This window comes from Caenorhabditis remanei, chromosome V, assembly GCF_010183535.1.
Source record: "Caenorhabditis remanei strain PX506 chromosome V, whole genome shotgun sequence".
NCBI classification, from domain to species: domain Eukaryota; kingdom Metazoa; phylum Nematoda; class Chromadorea; order Rhabditida; family Rhabditidae; genus Caenorhabditis; species Caenorhabditis remanei.
The window spans coordinates 10,845,074-10,863,482 of record NC_071332.1 but is presented as its reverse complement, the minus strand read 5'-3'; the positions used below and the strand labels follow the sequence as shown (position 1 = coordinate 10,863,482).

Below are 18,409 nucleotides of genomic sequence, written 5' to 3'. Positions count from 1 at the left end.
CCTTAAAACACTTAGACGTCCCTTAAAACACTTAGACGTCCCTTGAAACATTTAGACGTCCCTCAAAAAACTTGGACGTCCTTTGGGGACCCAAAAGTCGTCCGAAATGTTTAGACGTCCCAAAAAATGTTTAGACGTCCTTTGATATCCCACATTATGATAAATAATATTTAGACGTCCCAAAAAACATTTAGACGTCCTAAAAAATGTTTAGACGTCCCAAAAAACATATAGACGTCTCTTAAAACATTTAGACGTCCTTTGACGTCCCAGAATTAGGTTTCGAATAATTAGACGTCCCAAAAATTATTTAGACGTCCCAAAAAACATTTAGACGTCCCAAAAAATATTTAGACGTCCCAAAAAATATTTAGACGTCCCTTGAAGTCCGAAACTTTGGTTTCAAATACTTAGACGTCCCAAAAAACATTTAGACGTCCCAAAAAACATTTAAACGTCCCAAAAAATGTTTAGACGTCCCTTCAACACTAAAAGCCACTGAAAGTGTTCAAGGGACGTCTCAATATTTAATGGGACGTCTAAATATTTTTTGGGACGTCTAATTATTTTTTGGGACGTCTAAACATTTTTTGGGACGTCTAAATATTTAACACCAAATTTTGGGATTTAAAGGGACGTCTAAACATTTTTTGGGACGTCTAAACATTTTTTGGGACGTCTAAACATTTTTTGGGACGTCTAAATGTTTTTTGGGACGTCTAAATATTATTTATCATAATGTGGGATATCAAAGGACGTCTAAACATTTTTTGGGACGTCTAAACATTTTTTGGGACGTCTAAATAATTTTTGGGACGTCTTAATTTTTCCGACAATTTTTCGGATTTCAAAGGACGTTTAAATGTTTTTTGGGACGTCTAAATGTTTTTTGGGACGTTTAAACATTCCAAAGGACGTTTCAATTTACAGGAAAAAAATTTGGGCCTCAAAGGACGTCTAAATGTTTCAAGGGACGTCTAAGTGTTTTAAGGGACGTCTAAGTGTTTTAAGGGACGTCTAAGTGTTTTAAGGGACGTTCAAGTTTTCAAAGGACGCCTAAACTGTAATAGAGCCAAAAAAACACTTAGAAACAAAGAACCAATCAGAAGTCTTTGAATTCAATTCTCAGGCAGCGAGAATAACTTTGTTGGATTAGGCAAATCTTGTAAATTTTCTTTTCTTTTCAGAACTGATGTAAGTAGGAAATGCTTTAATTAAATGAGGTTTCAGCGGTTTTTATCCAAGGTTGTCGGTATTTTTCTCGTTTTTCAAGAATTCGTGATAGTTTAAAACAAATTGTCAAATCAGTTCACTTTTATTTGAAGTATATTAGCTCAAAATGTTTTCTAATGCCTAAACTGGCAACATCTGCTGTTCGAACTACCTCATCATTATATAACTTACTTTTAGAAACTTCATCGTTAACAAAACTTTGTGAAGTAGTGATTCTGCTCAATTCGGTTGCAGTAATACAATTTCCATCTTTACAGGGGAGAGGTGGACGACATGCTTCAGTTTTCAACAGTAAGAAACAAATAAGAAATATGAAGAAAACGTCGAAAAGTCGCACTTTGAACATTCCATGAAAAAGATAAGATGCGAATGATTGGGTTTGTGTTCATTTCGTTCTGTTAAATGTATTGCTGGATATGCAAATGAGTTGTCATTCATTATAATCAATTCAAATTCAATTCATCCGCTCCTCTTCGTTTCACATTTCATATGCAGAAATACAGTATCTTTCTTTTTCAAGGTGCAAAGATCATCCACTTCCTAAAGATTTTTAAAGGTTGAATCGGAATACATCCATCAGAAATAATCTGAGGAATTCCTGTAAAACCTAGAAGTTGTGAGAAAAATTGTTCGCGAGAGCACGAATTTTGAAATAAAATAGGAAATCACTGGAGCAGAGAGTTGAAACGACAACAGTACGAGCTGTCTTATAACAATAATGTAAGCAATGGAAGGAAAATACTCAAGGATAACTTTTCTGGTAAAAATAACTTTTCGAGATTTAATTTAGACGTTCAGTTCTCAGATGAGAAGTAATTGACAAAATAGTTTTAAACTTTTGAAAAAAAGACTTAAGATATTAACGAATGTCAGTTTTGCATCAAAACGACGGGACTACACTTCCGGAATTTTCGATGAGTTAGACTTGAGAACTGTACATGTAAAGATAACATTGCAGGAGATATTTAAACAAGATAATTTATTTACTTACTTACTTAGTTACTTAGTCGATCCGTTCTTCGCTCAGTTGGTGTGGGCGCGGATCACAGCTATCCATTTTTTCCGATCTTTGGCGATTGTGCTCCAGGGTTCGATCAATTGAGTTCCTTGTCATACTGAGATTTCTTTCCTCAGGGAGTCGGCCCATCGCATTGGTGGTCTTCCTACTGGTCTTTTCTCATTTCTGGGTATCCATTCTTGAAGTAACGTTGTCCACCGATTATCGTTTCTTCTCATCACGTGGCCAGCCCAACCTAACTTTCGTTTCGTTATGAAGACAAGAGGGTCTTTCACTTGGGACATCTTCCTTATATCTTCTCGGTGGAGGTCTTTCTCTCGTTGTTCCGTGAGGGTAATTCCGACGAGTTTACGTTCCAGTGCGGCATGTGTTATTCTTACTCTTTCGGATAGAGCTTTAGTGAAAGTCCATGTTTCTGATCCATATGTCAGTGCGGGGAGAACAATGGAGTCGAAAAGTTGCGCTCGGATTTTCGGACATGTCAAGGCATCTGTTGTGTTTTTGATGTTGTTGAGTGCCGCCCATGCTGATCGTCGTCTTCTGTGAATTTCTGGCTCTAGATCGTTTTTTGTATTGAGCAGTCTTCCCAAGTACACGTATTCCTCAACATCTTCAATTGCAGTCATGGTGTTGTTTTTTCTGATATTTATTTGGTGACTTGACGCAAATTTGTTCCTCAGCACTTTTGTTTTACTCGCGTTTATATCCAGACCGACTGTTTCACAACTGTTTACCAGCTCTTGTAGCATTTTTTCCGCTATTTGTGGAGTTTTCGAGATGAGAATGATATCGTCGGCGAATCGTAGATGTGTTAGGTTTCTGCCGTTAATTCTGATACCAGGGGAGTTATCATAGTCATCTTTGTCTTCTTTTATATGTGGCCATGACATTCGACTAAAGGCCGTTTCGAGGCAAGCAGAAAACAAGTTTGGTGAAATGGGGTCACCTTGTCTGACACCTCTGGTAATGGGGATATTGACTGGGTTATAGAATGGTGTGATTGTGGTGGAGCAATCGTTGTAACACTCTTTTAGGAGTTTTATGTATCCAGAGTCTATCCCTTGAGTCTTCAGGCTTTCCCATAGAGCGGCAGGTTCGATCGTGTCGAATGCCTTCTTGAAGTCGATAAATATCATTGTGATTGGTATTTGGTATTCTCGACCTACTTCCAGCAGTCGTTGCACTGAATGGATGTGGTCAATCGTCGAGAAGGATCTTCTGAATCCTGCTTGTTCGACCGGTTGTGCTTCTTCCAATAAATTCCGGATTCTATTCAGAATACATTTCGTGAAAGCTTTATATAGTACGGGAAGCAGGCAGATCGGACGATAATTTTCTAGATTTTCTTTGTCTCCTTTCTTGAATATCAGAGTCGTTTTTGACGATTTCCACTTTGTTGGAACTTTTCCTTCTTTCAGGTAGCGCGAGAACTTTTTCGCTAGGAGTTTGTGAACGGTGAAGTGACAGCTTTTCAGGAAGTCTGCTGATATCTTGTCTTCTCCCGCCGCTTTACCGTTTTGAAATGAGTTCAGGGAGTGTTGGATTTCTTCTGGAAGGAATGGAGGTAATGCTTCTGTTTGTTGAGGGAGAGTGGTTGTAGCGCTCGGCTTTTTGGTTGCAAACAGGTTTGCGTAGAACCGTCTTACTTCGATTTCCATTTTTTCTCGAGAAGTGAGTTTTTCTCCCGTCTCTCCTGATATCAAACATGGAATGTATGATTGGTATTCGTTGATGTCCCTTGCAACCTTCTTCAGACTCCTTTTCTGGTTTGCAGCATTCAGAAGTCTATCTTTCGTGAAATTTTCATGATCTTTCTTCACTGCTTGCCTACATTCTTTGGACAGGGTCTTGAAATTGGGGTCTGATCTATTAGTGCATCTTCTCTTTGTCAATAATAGTCTTGTATTGTCCGTCAGTCTATTTCTGGAATGATTATTTGGCATTGTCACAGCAGCGTCTTGCGCGTTCTTCAGAACGTGTATAAGGGTATCGTACTCCTTATCGATATCTTGATCTTCACAAGAGTCAAGAGTTTCTGTTGCGAGCAACGCTGCTGTCGGGTCTAGGACTCTTCTAGGCGGCTTCCTTCTCTTCACTTGCTCGTACTTCGCCTGCTTTGCGTTTATGTGGACATTTGCTCGTAGCATACGGTGATCGCTGCCGTTTGTGAATGAAGGAACAACAGAGACGTCGGTGATGTATTTTCCGTTTGCAAGAATGTGATCCAACTCGTGTCTGTGTTGTTTATCGGGACTGATGTAGGTCCATCGTCGGTGAGTCGGCTTTATGAACTGTGAGTTCATGTGGAATACTCTGTTGACCTCGCAGAACGTGGCAAGTCTCTCTCCACTGTCGTTTCTCTTTTCCATGGAGTGTGGGCCAATGAATACTTCGTTTCCTTTCCTTTCACCGATTCTGGCATTAAAGTCTCCTATGACCATTTTATATCTACTCTTGCATGACTTGTACACGTCTTCTAGATTTTCGTAGAAATTTGAGTGTTCTTCTTCTTCGTAATCAGCGGTGGGTGCATAGCCTTGTATGATAGTGCACTGATTCTTGTTCACTTGCAGTGTAATGTATCCGATACGATGACTCACTATCTTTATCTCTTTTATATTTTCATAAGGGATTTATTAATTATAAATCCTACACCGCCAGATACAGAAGAGTCGTTGCGTTTTCCAAGTATTACGCCGGTTCCGTCCCGATTTGTCATATGCACTTCTGCGGATCTTTTTGTTTCTGAGAGACCAATAATGTCGTATTTAATGCGATTTGTCTCTTCGAGTAGTTCTGCAAGTCTGTTGTCTGTGGCGACAGACCTGCAGTTAAAAGTGCATATTCTTAGATCGGTTTTTCTGGTTTTTGGCCGGGTTAACTTTGTCCTTTTTGAATGGTAGACATCCATAACTCCGGGATTAGATCGCCTCTCTCGACGTGCTACTGAATCTACCGTAACAGTTGCAGAGGCCGAGTGCGGAGGACTGAGGCAGGTTTTGGTGCTGTTTTGAGCGGTTTGGGTGTCTCTAGTTACTTTACTATGGTCTGCTAAACCAATGCTAAAGCCGCCCGGTCACAGAGAGTATTCGACGCTACCTCTGACCTGCGTGAGACGTTGTACTTCTTGGCCAGATGTTTCACTCCCGGCGTGACGAATTCGCCGGGTTTGTAGAAGTGTAACATCTGTTACGAGCTGTCTTATAACAATAATGTAAGCAATGGAAGGAAAATACTCAAGGATAACTTTTCTGGTAAAAATAACTTTTCGAGATTTAATTTAGACGTTCAGTTCTCAGATGAGAAGTAATTGACAAAATAGTTTTGAACTTTTGAAAAAAAAGACTTAAGATATTAACGAATGTCAGTTTTGCATCAAAACGACGGGACTACACTTCCGGAATTTTCGATGAGTTAGACTTGAGAACTGTACATGTAAAGATAACATTGCAGGAGATATTTAAACAAGATAATTTATTTTCACAAACAAATAGAAATGTCGCATTGAGTTAATGGTTAGTTAATCCATGTAGGATTAGTCATTACTCTAATCAGTTTCGTTTTCTCTTGAAGAAGTCAGCGGACGAAGCGTAATCGTTTCATGTGGCTCGATTTCTGAAAGTTTAAAAAATGAATAAATTTTACACTCGGAAAATATTTATTTATAAAAAATCTACTGACCGTTCTCATTTCGTTCATTGCTCACTTCAGAATAATTAAATTTCGAGGTCTCGTCTGGTCGCCTTGGTAATTTAGAAGATGTAGAATTTAGACAAGGTTCAGGAGTCGTTTCACAGGGCTCCACAGTGGTCTCACATGGTTCCGTTGGAGTAACTGGAGAGGTAGAATTCACGCATGGTTCAGGAGTCGTCTCACATGGTTCCGTAGGAGTAACGGGAGAGGTGGAGTTCAGACAAGGTTCAGGAGTCGTCTCATAGGGCTCAACAGTGGTCTCACATGACTCCGTTGGAGTAACGGGAGAAGTAGAATTAACGCATGGTTCAGGAGTCGTCTCACATGGTTCCGTTGGAGTAACGGGAGAGGTGGAGTTCAGACAAGGTTCTGGAGTCGTCTCACATGGTTCCGTTGGAGTAACGGGAGAGGTGGAGTTCAGACAAGGTTCTGGAGTCGTCTCATAGGGCTCAACAGTGGTCACACATGGTTCCGTTTGAGTAATGGGAGAAGTAGAATTCACGCATGGTTCAGGAGTCGTCTCACAGGGCTCAATAGTGGTCTCACATGGTTCCGTAGGAGTAACTGGAGAGGTAGAATTCACGCATGGTTCAGGAGTCGTCTCACATGGTTCCGTAGGAGTAACGGGAGAGGTGGAGTTCAGACAAGGTTCAGGAGTCGTCTCATAGGGCTCAACAGTGGTCTCACATGACTCCGTTGGAGTAACGGGAGAAGTAGAATTAACGCATGGTTCAGGAGTCGTCTCACATGGTTCCGTTGGAGTAACGGGAGAGGTGGAGTTCAGACAAGGTTCTGGAGTCGTCTCACATGGTTCCGTTGGAGTAACGGGAGAGGTGGAGTTCAGACAAGGTTCTGGAGTCGTCTCATAGGGCTCAACAGTGGTCACACATGGTTCCGTTTGAGTAATGGGAGAAGTAGAATTCACGCATGGTTCAGGAGTCGTCTCACAGGGCTCAATAGTGGTCTCACATGGTTCCGTAGGAGTAATGGGAGAAGTAGAATTCACGAATGGTTCAGGAGTCGTCTCACATGGTTCCGTAGGAGTAATGGGAGAAGTAGAATTCACGCATGGTTCAGGAGTCGTCTCACATGGTTCCGTTGGAGTAACGGGAGAGGTGGAGTTCAGACAAGGTTCTGGAGTCGTCTCACATGGTTGCGTAGGAGTAACGGGAGAAGTAGAATTCACACATGGTTCAGGAGTCGTCTCACATGGTTTCGTAGGAGTAATGGGAGAAGTAGAATTCACGAATGGTTCAGGAGTCGTCTCACATGGTTCCGTAGGAGTAATGGGAGAAGTAGAATTCACGCATGGTTCAGGAGTCGTCTCACATGGTTCCGTTGGAGTAACGGGAGAGGTGGAGTTCAGACAAGGTTCTGGAGTCGTCTCACATGGTTGCGTAGGAGTAACGGGAGAAGTAGAATTCACGCATGGTTCAGGAGTCGTCTCACATGGTTCCGTAGGAGTAATGGGAGAAGTAGAATTCACGCATGGTTCAGGAGTCGTCTCACAGGGCTCAACAGTGGTCTCACATGGTTCCGTAGGAGTAACGGGAGAAGTAGAATTCACGCATGGTTCAGGAGTCGTCTCACAGGGCTCAATAGTGGTCTCACATGGTTCCGTTGGAGTAACGGGAGAGGTGGAGTTCAGACAAGGTTCTGGAGTCGTCTCACATGGTTGCGTAGGAGTAACGGGAGAAGTAGAATTCACGCATGGTTCAGGAGTCGTCTCACAGGGCTCAACAGTGGTCTCACATGGTTCCGTAGGAGTAATGGGAGAAGTAGAATTCACGCATGGTTCAGGAGTCGTCTCACAGGGCTCAATAGTGGTCTCACATGGTTCCGTTGGAGTAACGGGAGAGGTGGAGTTCAGACAAGGTTCTGGAGTCGTCTCACATGGTTGCGTAGGAGTAACGGGAGAAGTAGAATTCACGCATGGTTCAGGAGTCGTCTCACAGGGCTCAACAGTGGTCTCACATGGTTCCGTTGGAGTAATGGGAGAAGTAGAATTCACGCATGGTTCAGGAGTCGTCTCACATGGTTCCGTTGGAGTAACGGGAGAGGTGGAGTTCAGACAAGGTTCTGGAGTCGTCTCACATGGTTGCGTAGGAGTAACGGGAGAAGTAGAATTCACGCATGGTTCAGGAGTCGTCTCGCATGGTTCCGTAGGAGTAATGGGAGAAGTAGAATTCACGCATGGTTCAGGAGTCGTCTCACATGGTTCCGTTGGAGTAACGGGAGAGGTGGAGTTCAGACAAGGTTCTGGAGTCGTCTCACATGGTTGCGTAGGAGTAACGGGAGAAGTAGAATTCACGCATGGTTCAGGAGTCGTCTCACAGGGCTCAACAGTGGTCTCACATGGTTCCGTAGGAGTAACGGGAGAAGTAGAATTCACGCATGGTTCAGGAGTCGTCTCACAGGGCTCAATAGTGGTCTCACATGGTTCCGTTGGAGTAATGGGAGAAGTAGAATTCACGCATGGTTCAGGAGTCGTCTCACATGGTTCCGTTGGAGTAACGGGAGAGGTGGAGTTCAGACAAGGTTCTGGAGTCGTCTCACATGGTTGCGTAGGAGTAACGGGAGAAGTAGAATTCACGCATGGTTCAGGAGTCGTCTCACATGGTTCCGTTGGAGTAACGGGAGAGGTGGAGTTCAGACAAGGTTCTGGAGTCGTCTCACATGGTTGCGTAGGAGTAACGGGAGAAGTAGAATTCACGCATGGTTCAGGAGTCGTCTCACATGGTTCCGTAGGAGTAATGGGAGAAGTAGAATTCACGCATGGTTCAGGAGTCGTCTCACAGGGCTCAACAGTGGTCTCACATGGTTCCGTAGGAGTAACGGGAGAAGTAGAATTCACGCATGGTTCAGGAGTCGTCTCACAGGGCTCAATAGTGGTCTCACATGGTTCCGTTGGAGTAACGGGAGAGGTGGAGTTCAGACAAGGTTCTGGAGTCGTCTCACATGGTTGCGTAGGAGTAACGGGAGAAGTAGAATTCACGCATGGTTCAGGAGTCGTCTCACAGGGCTCAACAGTGGTCTCACATGGTTCCGTAGGAGTAATGGGAGAAGTAGAATTCACGCATGGTTCAGGAGTCGTCTCACAGGGCTCAATAGTGGTCTCACATGGTTCCGTTGGAGTAACGGGAGAGGTGGAGTTCAGACAAGGTTCTGGAGTCGTCTCACATGGTTGCGTAGGAGTAACGGGAGAAGTAGAATTCACGCATGGTTCAGGAGTCGTCTCACAGGGCTCAACAGTGGTCTCACATGGTTCCGTTGGAGTAATGGGAGAAGTAGAATTCACGCATGGTTCAGGAGTCGTCTCACATGGTTCCGTTGGAGTAACGGGAGAGGTGGAGTTCAGACAAGGTTCTGGAGTCGTCTCACATGGTTGCGTAGGAGTAACGGGAGAAGTAGAATTCACGCATGGTTCAGGAGTCGTCTCGCATGGTTCCGTAGGAGTAATGGGAGAAGTAGAATTCACGCATGGTTCAGGAGTCGTCTCACATGGTTCCGTTGGAGTAACGGGAGAGGTGGAGTTCAGACAAGGTTCTGGAGTCGTCTCACATGGTTGCGTAGGAGTAACGGGAGAAGTAGAATTCACGCATGGTTCAGGAGTCGTCTCACAGGGCTCAACAGTGGTCTCACATGGTTCCGTAGGAGTAACGGGAGAAGTAGAATTCACGCATGGTTCAGGAGTCGTCTCACAGGGCTCAATAGTGGTCTCACATGGTTCCGTTGGAGTAATGGGAGAAGTAGAATTCACGCATGGTTCAGGAGTCGTCTCACATGGTTCCGTTGGAGTAACGGGAGAGGTGGAGTTCAGACAAGGTTCTGGAGTCGTCTCACATGGTTGCGTAGGAGTAACGGGAGAAGTAGAATTCACGCATGGTTCAGGAGTCGTCTCATAGGGCTCAACAGTAGTCTCACGTGGTTCCGTTGGAGTAACGGGAGAAGTAGAATTCACGCATGGTTCAGGAGTCGTCTCACAGGGCTCAACAGTGGTCTCACATGGTTCCGTTGGAGTAACGGGAGAAGTAGAATTCACGCATGGTTCAAGAGTCGTCTCACATGGTTCCGTTGGAGTAACGGGAGAGGTGGAGTTCAGACAAGGTTCTGGAGTCGTCTCACATGGTTGCGTAGGAGTAACGGGAGAAGTAGAATTCACGCATGGTTCAGGAGTCGTCTCATAGGGCTCAACAGTAGTCTCACGTGGTTCCGTTGGAGTAACGGGAGAAGTAGAATTCACGCATGGTTCAGGAGTCGTCTCACAGGGCTCAACAGTGGTCTCACATGGTTCCGTTGGAGTAACGGGAGAAGTAGAATTCACGCATGGTTCAAGAGTCGTCTCACAGGGCTCAACAGTAGTCTCACATGGTTCCGTTGGAGTAACTGGAGAGGTGGAGTTCAGACAAGGTTCAGGAGTCATCTCACCGGCCAGAAACTGGTCTGAAATTCTATTTTTCTGTTCAGCAAATTGGGTTATTTTTCGATTCTGAGTTCTGCGTTCGAATTCATCTTCTATCTGGTATTCGTTTGTTTCTGTTTCGATACCGTTCGATTTGACAATGTTTGTTTCTGAAATTTTTAGTTCGTTTCAATTTCTCTACCTCATTTTATTCACCTCACCAGATTTGAAGAAAGGTTTAGCATCTCTATTGTTATTCACATTAATAGGACCAGTGTCTGAAATGATGTGGATAGGCAGATGAAGTTGGAAATTGTATACTCACTGCGAAGGAGTACTGCAGATAGTGAGTCACTACAATCGAAACTTTTAATTGCAATAAATAGTATAAAACCGATCAATTTGATAAACGACATTACTGTAGAAACGAAATCTTTTTTGATTATTGAACTCCTCTCTTTCGTTCATTTTCCAACACCTCATTTTCCAAAAACAATTGTATCTCATTAGTATCCCGATCATCTATTATAATGTTCGAACCCTCTCTTTTGTTTTTTAGTCATCTCTCTGTTTTTCTTTTTTCTCATTTAATTGAGTGAACAACCCATTTCCAGTAGACCCTCTGAGCTCATCTGCTCAAGTGTCTGAGTCTCTTTGTCTCTCCTCTCAGAAGCTCTTCTATTCATTTTTTGAAAGAGGGCGGGCACCAGGAGAAGAGAAGGAAGCACACATATTGTTCTTTTTTTGAAGAAGAAAAAGGGACAAGCCGTCGTGTTTCCCATTCTATTTCATCTCTTGGAGGTAGGCAATATCCAGATATTTTCCTTCTTTTTAAGCCAGTGGAGAAATATTTCTTGTTTCTATGTGATTTTTAAAATATCTGTTGTTTCAAAAGTTCTCCAGTAGGGTGGGCCTGAATCTTAAGTTTTGAAAATCGGAAAAAAGAGGAAAAATTACTCCATTTGATAGTATAATTTTATGATGATTTACTATAAACTTCAAAATCTGTGTATATTGGTTGAAAAAGACATGAAAACCTCACATACTTTGCTCGAATTTTGAAAAATCTCAGTTTTTCTTTCAATGATTCATCGGAAAATGTTCCAATTTTGAGATAGTTCCTTTTTCAAAATTTTTTGAAAATTTTCTCACTCTGAAAAATCAGCAGCCCAACGAATCCAAGTATTCCAAACAGAATCTGCATCTGACGGACCTGCTCTCTCTCTCCCTCATTTTCTAAAGCAGTCCAAATTTTCATAAGCGTTTCGCTTCAAACTCAATTTGCTCATCCTCCTCTCTTTCCTCCGTTTTATTTTTGTGTCTTCTCTAGTCCCCTCGTTTCGACTCTTCTCTTCTTTCCAACTCGATTCTGACTTCAGATAAAAGTGACATTTGAATTTTGAGCCATGTGATTGTCATCATCATCTTCATAAGCATCATGAACTTCCGTTTTGTATTCAGCTACGTTTTTCTAGTATTTTGTCTCGTGAAGACTTCATGCGATGCCTACAAAATAGGTGAGTAGAATTCAGAAAAAAATTAAGGCAATCTATTTGTATTGGATCTAACAATCAAGAGCATAATAATAAATCAAAACTTCTTAATTTGACTTTTGAATATGTAAAATTTATTTAAAATATCAGATATTCAAAATAAAATAAAAAAGTCTTCCCCACCCACAAGTTGTTCTTCAGGAGCAATATTCCGAGAACGAGAAGATGCACATCTTGAAGCAGCACTCAGATACTCTGTTGAATGGCTTTCTCAACGTGGAATCTATGGAGATATCGATTTGGTTATTGAGTACATTAATGTATTGGATCACTATGATGCAATCAAAAAAGGTATTTTGTAAAAATTGTTCTGAGAAATAATATTTTTCAGCATGCAAAATGTTGGAGAAAGATCACATCGTAGCACTGCTTGGTGGTTCTCACGGTGCTTTGAACGCTCAATTGGAAAGAATTACGGATGATGTTAGTGTTTTTTTTAATTGGTTTTCTTTAAAGTTATTATTGTTTCAGTTAGACATTCCATTCCTCACCGCAATCGATGATTTGCGTACGGAAATGGGAAAATCAAAAATTGATTTTTGGCCACGTCCACAACTTTTTGAGGCTGTCGTTGATATGTTTACTCATTGGAAATGGAATAGGATTGTGTTGGTTTATGAGGATGATGAGAGTTAGTTTTTTTTCTTCTTCTGAAAGATACAATCGGATATATATTTCAGGAATCCGTCGTCTCGAACAACTTCTAGAGAGTGAGGAGTACGCTTCTATCCGTTTCTATCTCATAAAAGTACACAATGGAGATTACATGAAAGCAGCTCGTCAAGTGAAAGAACTCGAAGAATGTCGCCTTCTTCATAGGAAAGATTGTTCAGAATTCAGTCGTCTTCTAGTAGATATGAATCCGGAACACACTTACAACTTTCTTCTTGCTTCCCTTCAAATGGGACTTATCGAGTTGAAGCACTGGTTTTTGCTCACTAATATGGAGTTGTCAACCATGGACATGGAGCTATTTCGCTATAATCACGCTCGTTTCATTTCTCCATATCCAGTCGACTCGACTTTTTTGACAGAAAATCGTGACGCGTTCAATTTCTCGCATTTCAAAGAGCATATTTCGGAGAAATGGGCAATGAAAACCGACAACAGCCGGAATTTGAAGATGATGGAAGCTGTCTTCACTTTTGACGCCGTCTACACATTCGCGAATGTATTCAACGAGCTGTCAAGTCATATGCAAATGAATGATGTACCACAAACATTATGTAGGAAGTCATCGAGGAACTCGAGAAAATATCAACATGGAAGATCACTAATCGATAATATTGTTCATAATGATCTTCATGGATTGTCTGGAGATTTGAGAAGATTGAACGGTCATCCGTTGAAAAGCAACTTTTCAATGAGGATTCATTTGTTGGGCTACAGTGGAAGATTGGATGATGTGAGTTTAGAATTTTCCAATATTTTTAATGAGTAATAACTAATTAGTTTGAACTAGAACCCAGTTATATTATTAGTTCCTAATAGCTTGGTACATTTCTTACAACTGCGCCCCACCAAAATGCCCTTGAAAAATGTCTCTTTTTCTCTGAGTCTCTCAATTTCCCACACAATTTTCTTCGGTTTCGGTAAAGCGCGGTTGTAAGAAGCGTGCCATGCTAATAATTGCCAACATTTTCTGTAGTACATTTTATTTTGGTCTTTCTTCTTTTTTGGTACATGTCAATACCAACAAAATTACTTCCAATATTTTATTTTTCATTCCGAAAAACGCCTTCTCTTCATATTAAAGGAGAGTTGAAGTCATATTTTTATAGCAGTTTCCGATACTTCAGAAAATTCTAAGAAACTTTAATCGTTAACGCATATGCTAAAAATCGTTCTACAATTCCCGTTCTCCTGATTCAAAAGAAGTTTTGGTGGAAGAGTTTTTTCAGCGCGAACTTGTAGTCCTCTCGGATATATGAGTCAACTATGAATGTTTCTTAGAACTTTCTGAAGTATCGGAAATGTAATAAAAATATGACTTCAGTCCTCCTTTAATTCAAAGTCCGAATCCCTCGAACTCGAACATTCGAACTTCCTTGTGAACTGGCAGCTGAAACTCGAGTGGAAACTAGTTTGCGTATTTCTTTTGATGTGAAGAAAAAGAATGACGGCGTTGCAGCTCCACCGAATATTTCCATCTAAATATAGAAACAAATGATTTCATCCGATTAAGTAGGTTGTACCGTGTTGACAAATCTTTTGACAAGAAATGCTGTCACATTTGAAATCTCAAAAATTTGTGCAGCCAGAAAAACGAGAGATGATGACTGAAAACAAAGAGGATTTCTGGTTTTAAAATATCAAAATTCTGAATATGTCCGAAGTAGTATACAGATGCAGTTAGGTGCATAAATAAAGCACAGGGGGCGGGGCTTAGCAAGCTCCGCTCCCCCTGTGCTTTATTTATGCACCTAACTGCATCTGTGAGAATACTTAATCATCCTGTCATATCAGAAAGTGATAAACTGATAAACTGATAAGAGTGATAAGAGTGATTCTACATGAATGAAAATACTTAGAGATCAGAGTATGGTAGGTTAAATGATGAAATGATAAGGTGATTAATGATAAGTTGATTACTGATAAAATGATAACTGATACGGTGATTACGGTAAACCGGGTATCATAACTACATTGCTCGAATTTCCTAAAAAGTGATTATTGATAAAGTGATAACTGATAAGGTGATAACTTATGAGACGCTGATTACCGTGTATTGCTTATCAGAACTACATTCCTCAATTTCTCGAAAAATTGATTAGTGATAAACTGATAACTGATAAGGTGATAACTGGTGATACCGTGATTACAATATAGTGGTTATCAAAACTACATTGCTCAATTTCTCAAAAAAGTGATTAGTGATAAAGTGATAACTGATAAGGTGATAACTGATAATGATACAGTGATTACTGTAGTGATTATTAAAACTACATTGCTCAATATTCTAAAAAAGTGATTAGTAATGAAGTGATAACTGATACGTTGATACCGGATAAGAGATATGATTTAAAAAAGGAAAAAATCGAGAGCGAAAAAAAAAACCGCAGCTCGCTAGGCTGCATAATGACAAGAATGAGCTAATTTGGAAAATCATACTATTATGTACCTTATGTTTTCTCTAAGCTCTCTTCTCTCTCATTACCATAGGTCATTCCCATTTTTCGAACATAAACTTTTCCTTTGACACACCCTCCCTCTTTTCAATTTAAAAAAACACAGTATTTTGAATTTTACTTAAAATTTATTTTCAAAAAAATTGATAATAACAGAAAAAAAAGAAAAAAAATTACTATATATTTTGTTCAGTGGCAGTTGAATGATGATTGGTCGACATTCTCGACATTGGTTTAGGAAATTTAGCAAAGGTTGTTCGTTTTTGACAATCGACACAGAAATCGTATTCAAGAACCTCATTACTGATGGTGATTGATGGCCGGCAGCAGGGTGCCAATGCAACTGTCACACTTGCGCCACGTCCGGTGAGGACACACGGTAGCACTGAAATGATACATTACATGTTTTTTTTCTCTAATTAATTACTATTATGTTTACTTTTTTTCCATTTACTTTCTCCTTCTTCTACCAATTTTCCATCATTTGTCGTTTTCACTTCTTAAAGAAAAATCAACAGTATCGATAAATGCATGTTTTTTTTATAGTCCCAACAAAGTGTTTTGCTGTTTAAAAAACCAGTTAACTACTATCCTTTCCTGGATTGACGTAAAACTTTGGAAAACAGTGATAAATTACCCTCACATGTATGCATACTCATACGTGTACCTACAAATAGCTTCATGTGCATACAACAAAAAGTGATCTGATAGTGAATGTGAAAGTATCTTGAATAAGTGCGAAAAATTACCAATTTTCATAGAAATACCTGTAAAAACTCATACTGACATATGTCCACCCATGTATTCACACATCTTCAACCCCATGTTCACACAAAAAATGATAAATCACCCTCATTTTCTCTTGAAAAACGGGAAAATATTAAATGAAAGTCACGAATTTGACTAAATTTCAAATAAGCCAATATCAATACCCTCCCGCTTATTTCACACATTCAAGCGAAAAAGTGATTAATTACCATTCTAATGCATACATACCGTCGCATACATAGCATGGATACGCACAAAAAAGTATTCAATTACCCATTTTTAAATATGCAATCCGTCAGAACAATCCGGAAAACTATTAATTACCCTCATAATCATACATAAACCACATATGTACTCTCAAATAGCCACACATAATCTCATGTGCACACATTGAAAAGTGTTAAACTACACCAATTTTGGAGAAAAATAAAGAAATTCTTGTGAAAAATATTAAACTATTTAGGTTTTTCTGTTTAAATCGTGAAAAAACTCGAAATGAATGATAACTCCTCATATACTCACTCAATTACCCATGTTTCCCAAGTGATTCATTACCTTCCTACACATACATACCCGTACATAAAACTAGATAAAACTAATTAATCACCCTAATTTTGAAGGAAAATCGAGAAAATCATCGATAAAAGTGGTAAAATACCTTCATTTTGCAAATCAAAAGGAAAAATTGAGAAATCAGTTATAGATAACCCCTCATACACACATACCTACAAACACACACATAAACAGTGAAAATGACTAATTACCAATAAATCCAAACATACCCAAACCAAAATTCAATTAAATCACTTTTTTTATTGAAAATGAACGATATCTACTCATTTAGTGTGTTCTTCAATCTCCAGTTTAATCTATGTTCATTGAAAATTTTATAAAAAGGACACACGCAGAGATGAAACAGCAGGGGTCCTCTCTCGTGGTGCGCTTAATTATGTGATCATTTCCCCCAAAAAAAAAATAATTTTCTTTGAAAAGAGACGTTAAAAACTTAATTTTTTACGTGAGTATATGAAATAAGTGTGGATATTGGCATGAGCTTATGTCTGTCTATGTACATGTATGAAAACTTGTCAATTTTACCACTTTGGTCCAATATTTTTTCCGTTTTTTCATACAAAAAATAAGGTAATTTATCAATTTTGTGGACACATTTGTGCGTATGTGTACCCATGAGCGATAATTAGTTACTGTTTTCCAATTAATGTGTACACTTGTGTATATTTCATTAAGAAATTTGGTTATTGATCATGTTTCGAAAATATTCGTAAAGGAAAGCTGTCTCTCGTCTCTATTAGTTGTTCACTTCTCTCGTTTCATCCGTCGCCTTTTCAAATAACTGCCAATATAAATAATTTAGATTTCTTTTTCGAAGAGAAGAAAAACGAGTGAAACGTAAATCCAACATTGGGGATCGTGTACGAATTTACGCGAAACAAGGGTCTTTAGACAAGGGATGTGAGAAAAGACTCAGGAAGTGTTTGTTATTACTCATATTTTTCCAACATATTCTGTAACGTATTCTTTGGCATGAAAATGGAGAAGTTATAGATGGAAGTTTTATTATCATGAAATGACACGAGTTTTCTATGAACAAGATCAAATTTATAGAACTTTGGACATTCAACTGTACGGGTAATCTTCAACTAAAGGGCAATTTAGATAGTATCCAGAAGGAAGTGTTTTTCCGCCTGGGAGGACTCGAACTTTATCCATCACAGGCTTTAGACGTTTCTCAAATGGAGCCGTCGTAATCTCTCCCAGCACTTTTGTTCGCCTCATTGTCCTCTCAGGAACTGATATAACATTTGTTTGGCCATCAAGAAATTCTCTGACCTGAAATTTTAAAATTTTCGAAATGTTGACATTTTAAAGAAAATTACCGAAGCTTCCATAGTTTTCATGTTGATAGTTCGACTAGTTGATGAATTGAGAACGACTCCTTTGAACTTTGTCACGATTTTTTCTTCACCAGTCTCCAAATGTTTCAACAAGTAAGAGTAGACTTTAGAAGCCATGCAAATGATCTTCTTCATTTGGTATCCTTTTGGTATTTCAGATTTCAGCTTCCCCAATCCATCTCCAATGAGTGCTTTTACTGGACACGGATCCGAAATCTTCTTTTTGTATATCACACTATCAGTGTCTGAAAAATAGTAAAATTTATAAATTTCTCTTATTTTTTTACTCACCAACATATATCAAATTTTCCGATCCGACAGCCTCCATTGCCTGTAAGAGACGTAGACGTGCATACGAAGTGGTGTAAATTCCTTCAAAAATATATTTTTTAATTATAATAGTAATTAACTTACCGATAACAATACTTGTAAATTCCTTTGTTTTCACAGACTCGGTTTTGGATGCCCTTGTTATCAAAGTTCTACCATCATCCCAATCTTTGATCCCTTTGACTTCATATCCTTGCTTACTCATGTACTCACTTTGAGAAACATGATCCAATGTTTCAAACAGTTTTGACTCTGTTCTGACTGGATTCTCTGCTAGCTTGCCTAAATAAAAATTATATTTTAGTATTGTTTATTTTTTCACGCACCCCAACATGTATTCAAAAACAATTTTGACATTTCTCTCATGT

General features: G+C 39.8%; 3 protein-coding genes across 3 annotated transcripts; 2 read left to right on the top strand and 1 right to left on the bottom strand.

Annotated features, from left to right (window-relative positions):
* Positions 1 to 5,798: 5,798 nt before the first annotated feature.
* GCK72_018912 (uncharacterized protein) lies at positions 5,799 to 10,762 on the bottom strand (the record flags this gene model as incomplete). Its single annotated transcript, XM_053732799.1, has 4 exons — positions 5,799 to 5,866; positions 5,933 to 10,516; positions 10,568 to 10,624; positions 10,672 to 10,762. The coding sequence occupies 4 exons, from the start codon at positions 10,760 to 10,762 to the stop codon at positions 5,799 to 5,801; spliced, it is 4,800 nt and encodes a 1,599-aa protein (XP_053581712.1).
* A 1,022-nt stretch (positions 10,763 to 11,784) lies between these two features.
* GCK72_018911 (uncharacterized protein) lies at positions 11,785 to 12,201 on the top strand (the record flags this gene model as incomplete). Its single annotated transcript, XM_053732798.1, has 2 exons — positions 11,785 to 11,863; positions 12,041 to 12,201. 2 exons carry the CDS (start codon positions 11,785 to 11,787, stop codon positions 12,199 to 12,201), a joined length of 240 nt encoding a protein of 79 aa, XP_053581711.1.
* Positions 12,202 to 12,238: 37 nt separating this feature from the next.
* Positions 12,239 to 13,340, top strand: GCK72_018910 (uncharacterized protein; the record flags this gene model as incomplete). The annotated part of the gene is made up of 3 exons (XM_053732797.1): positions 12,239 to 12,322; positions 12,371 to 12,530; positions 12,580 to 13,340. 3 exons carry the CDS (start codon positions 12,239 to 12,241, stop codon positions 13,338 to 13,340), a joined length of 1,005 nt encoding a protein of 334 aa, XP_053581710.1.
* Between the last annotated feature and the right edge of the window lie 5,069 nt (positions 13,341 to 18,409).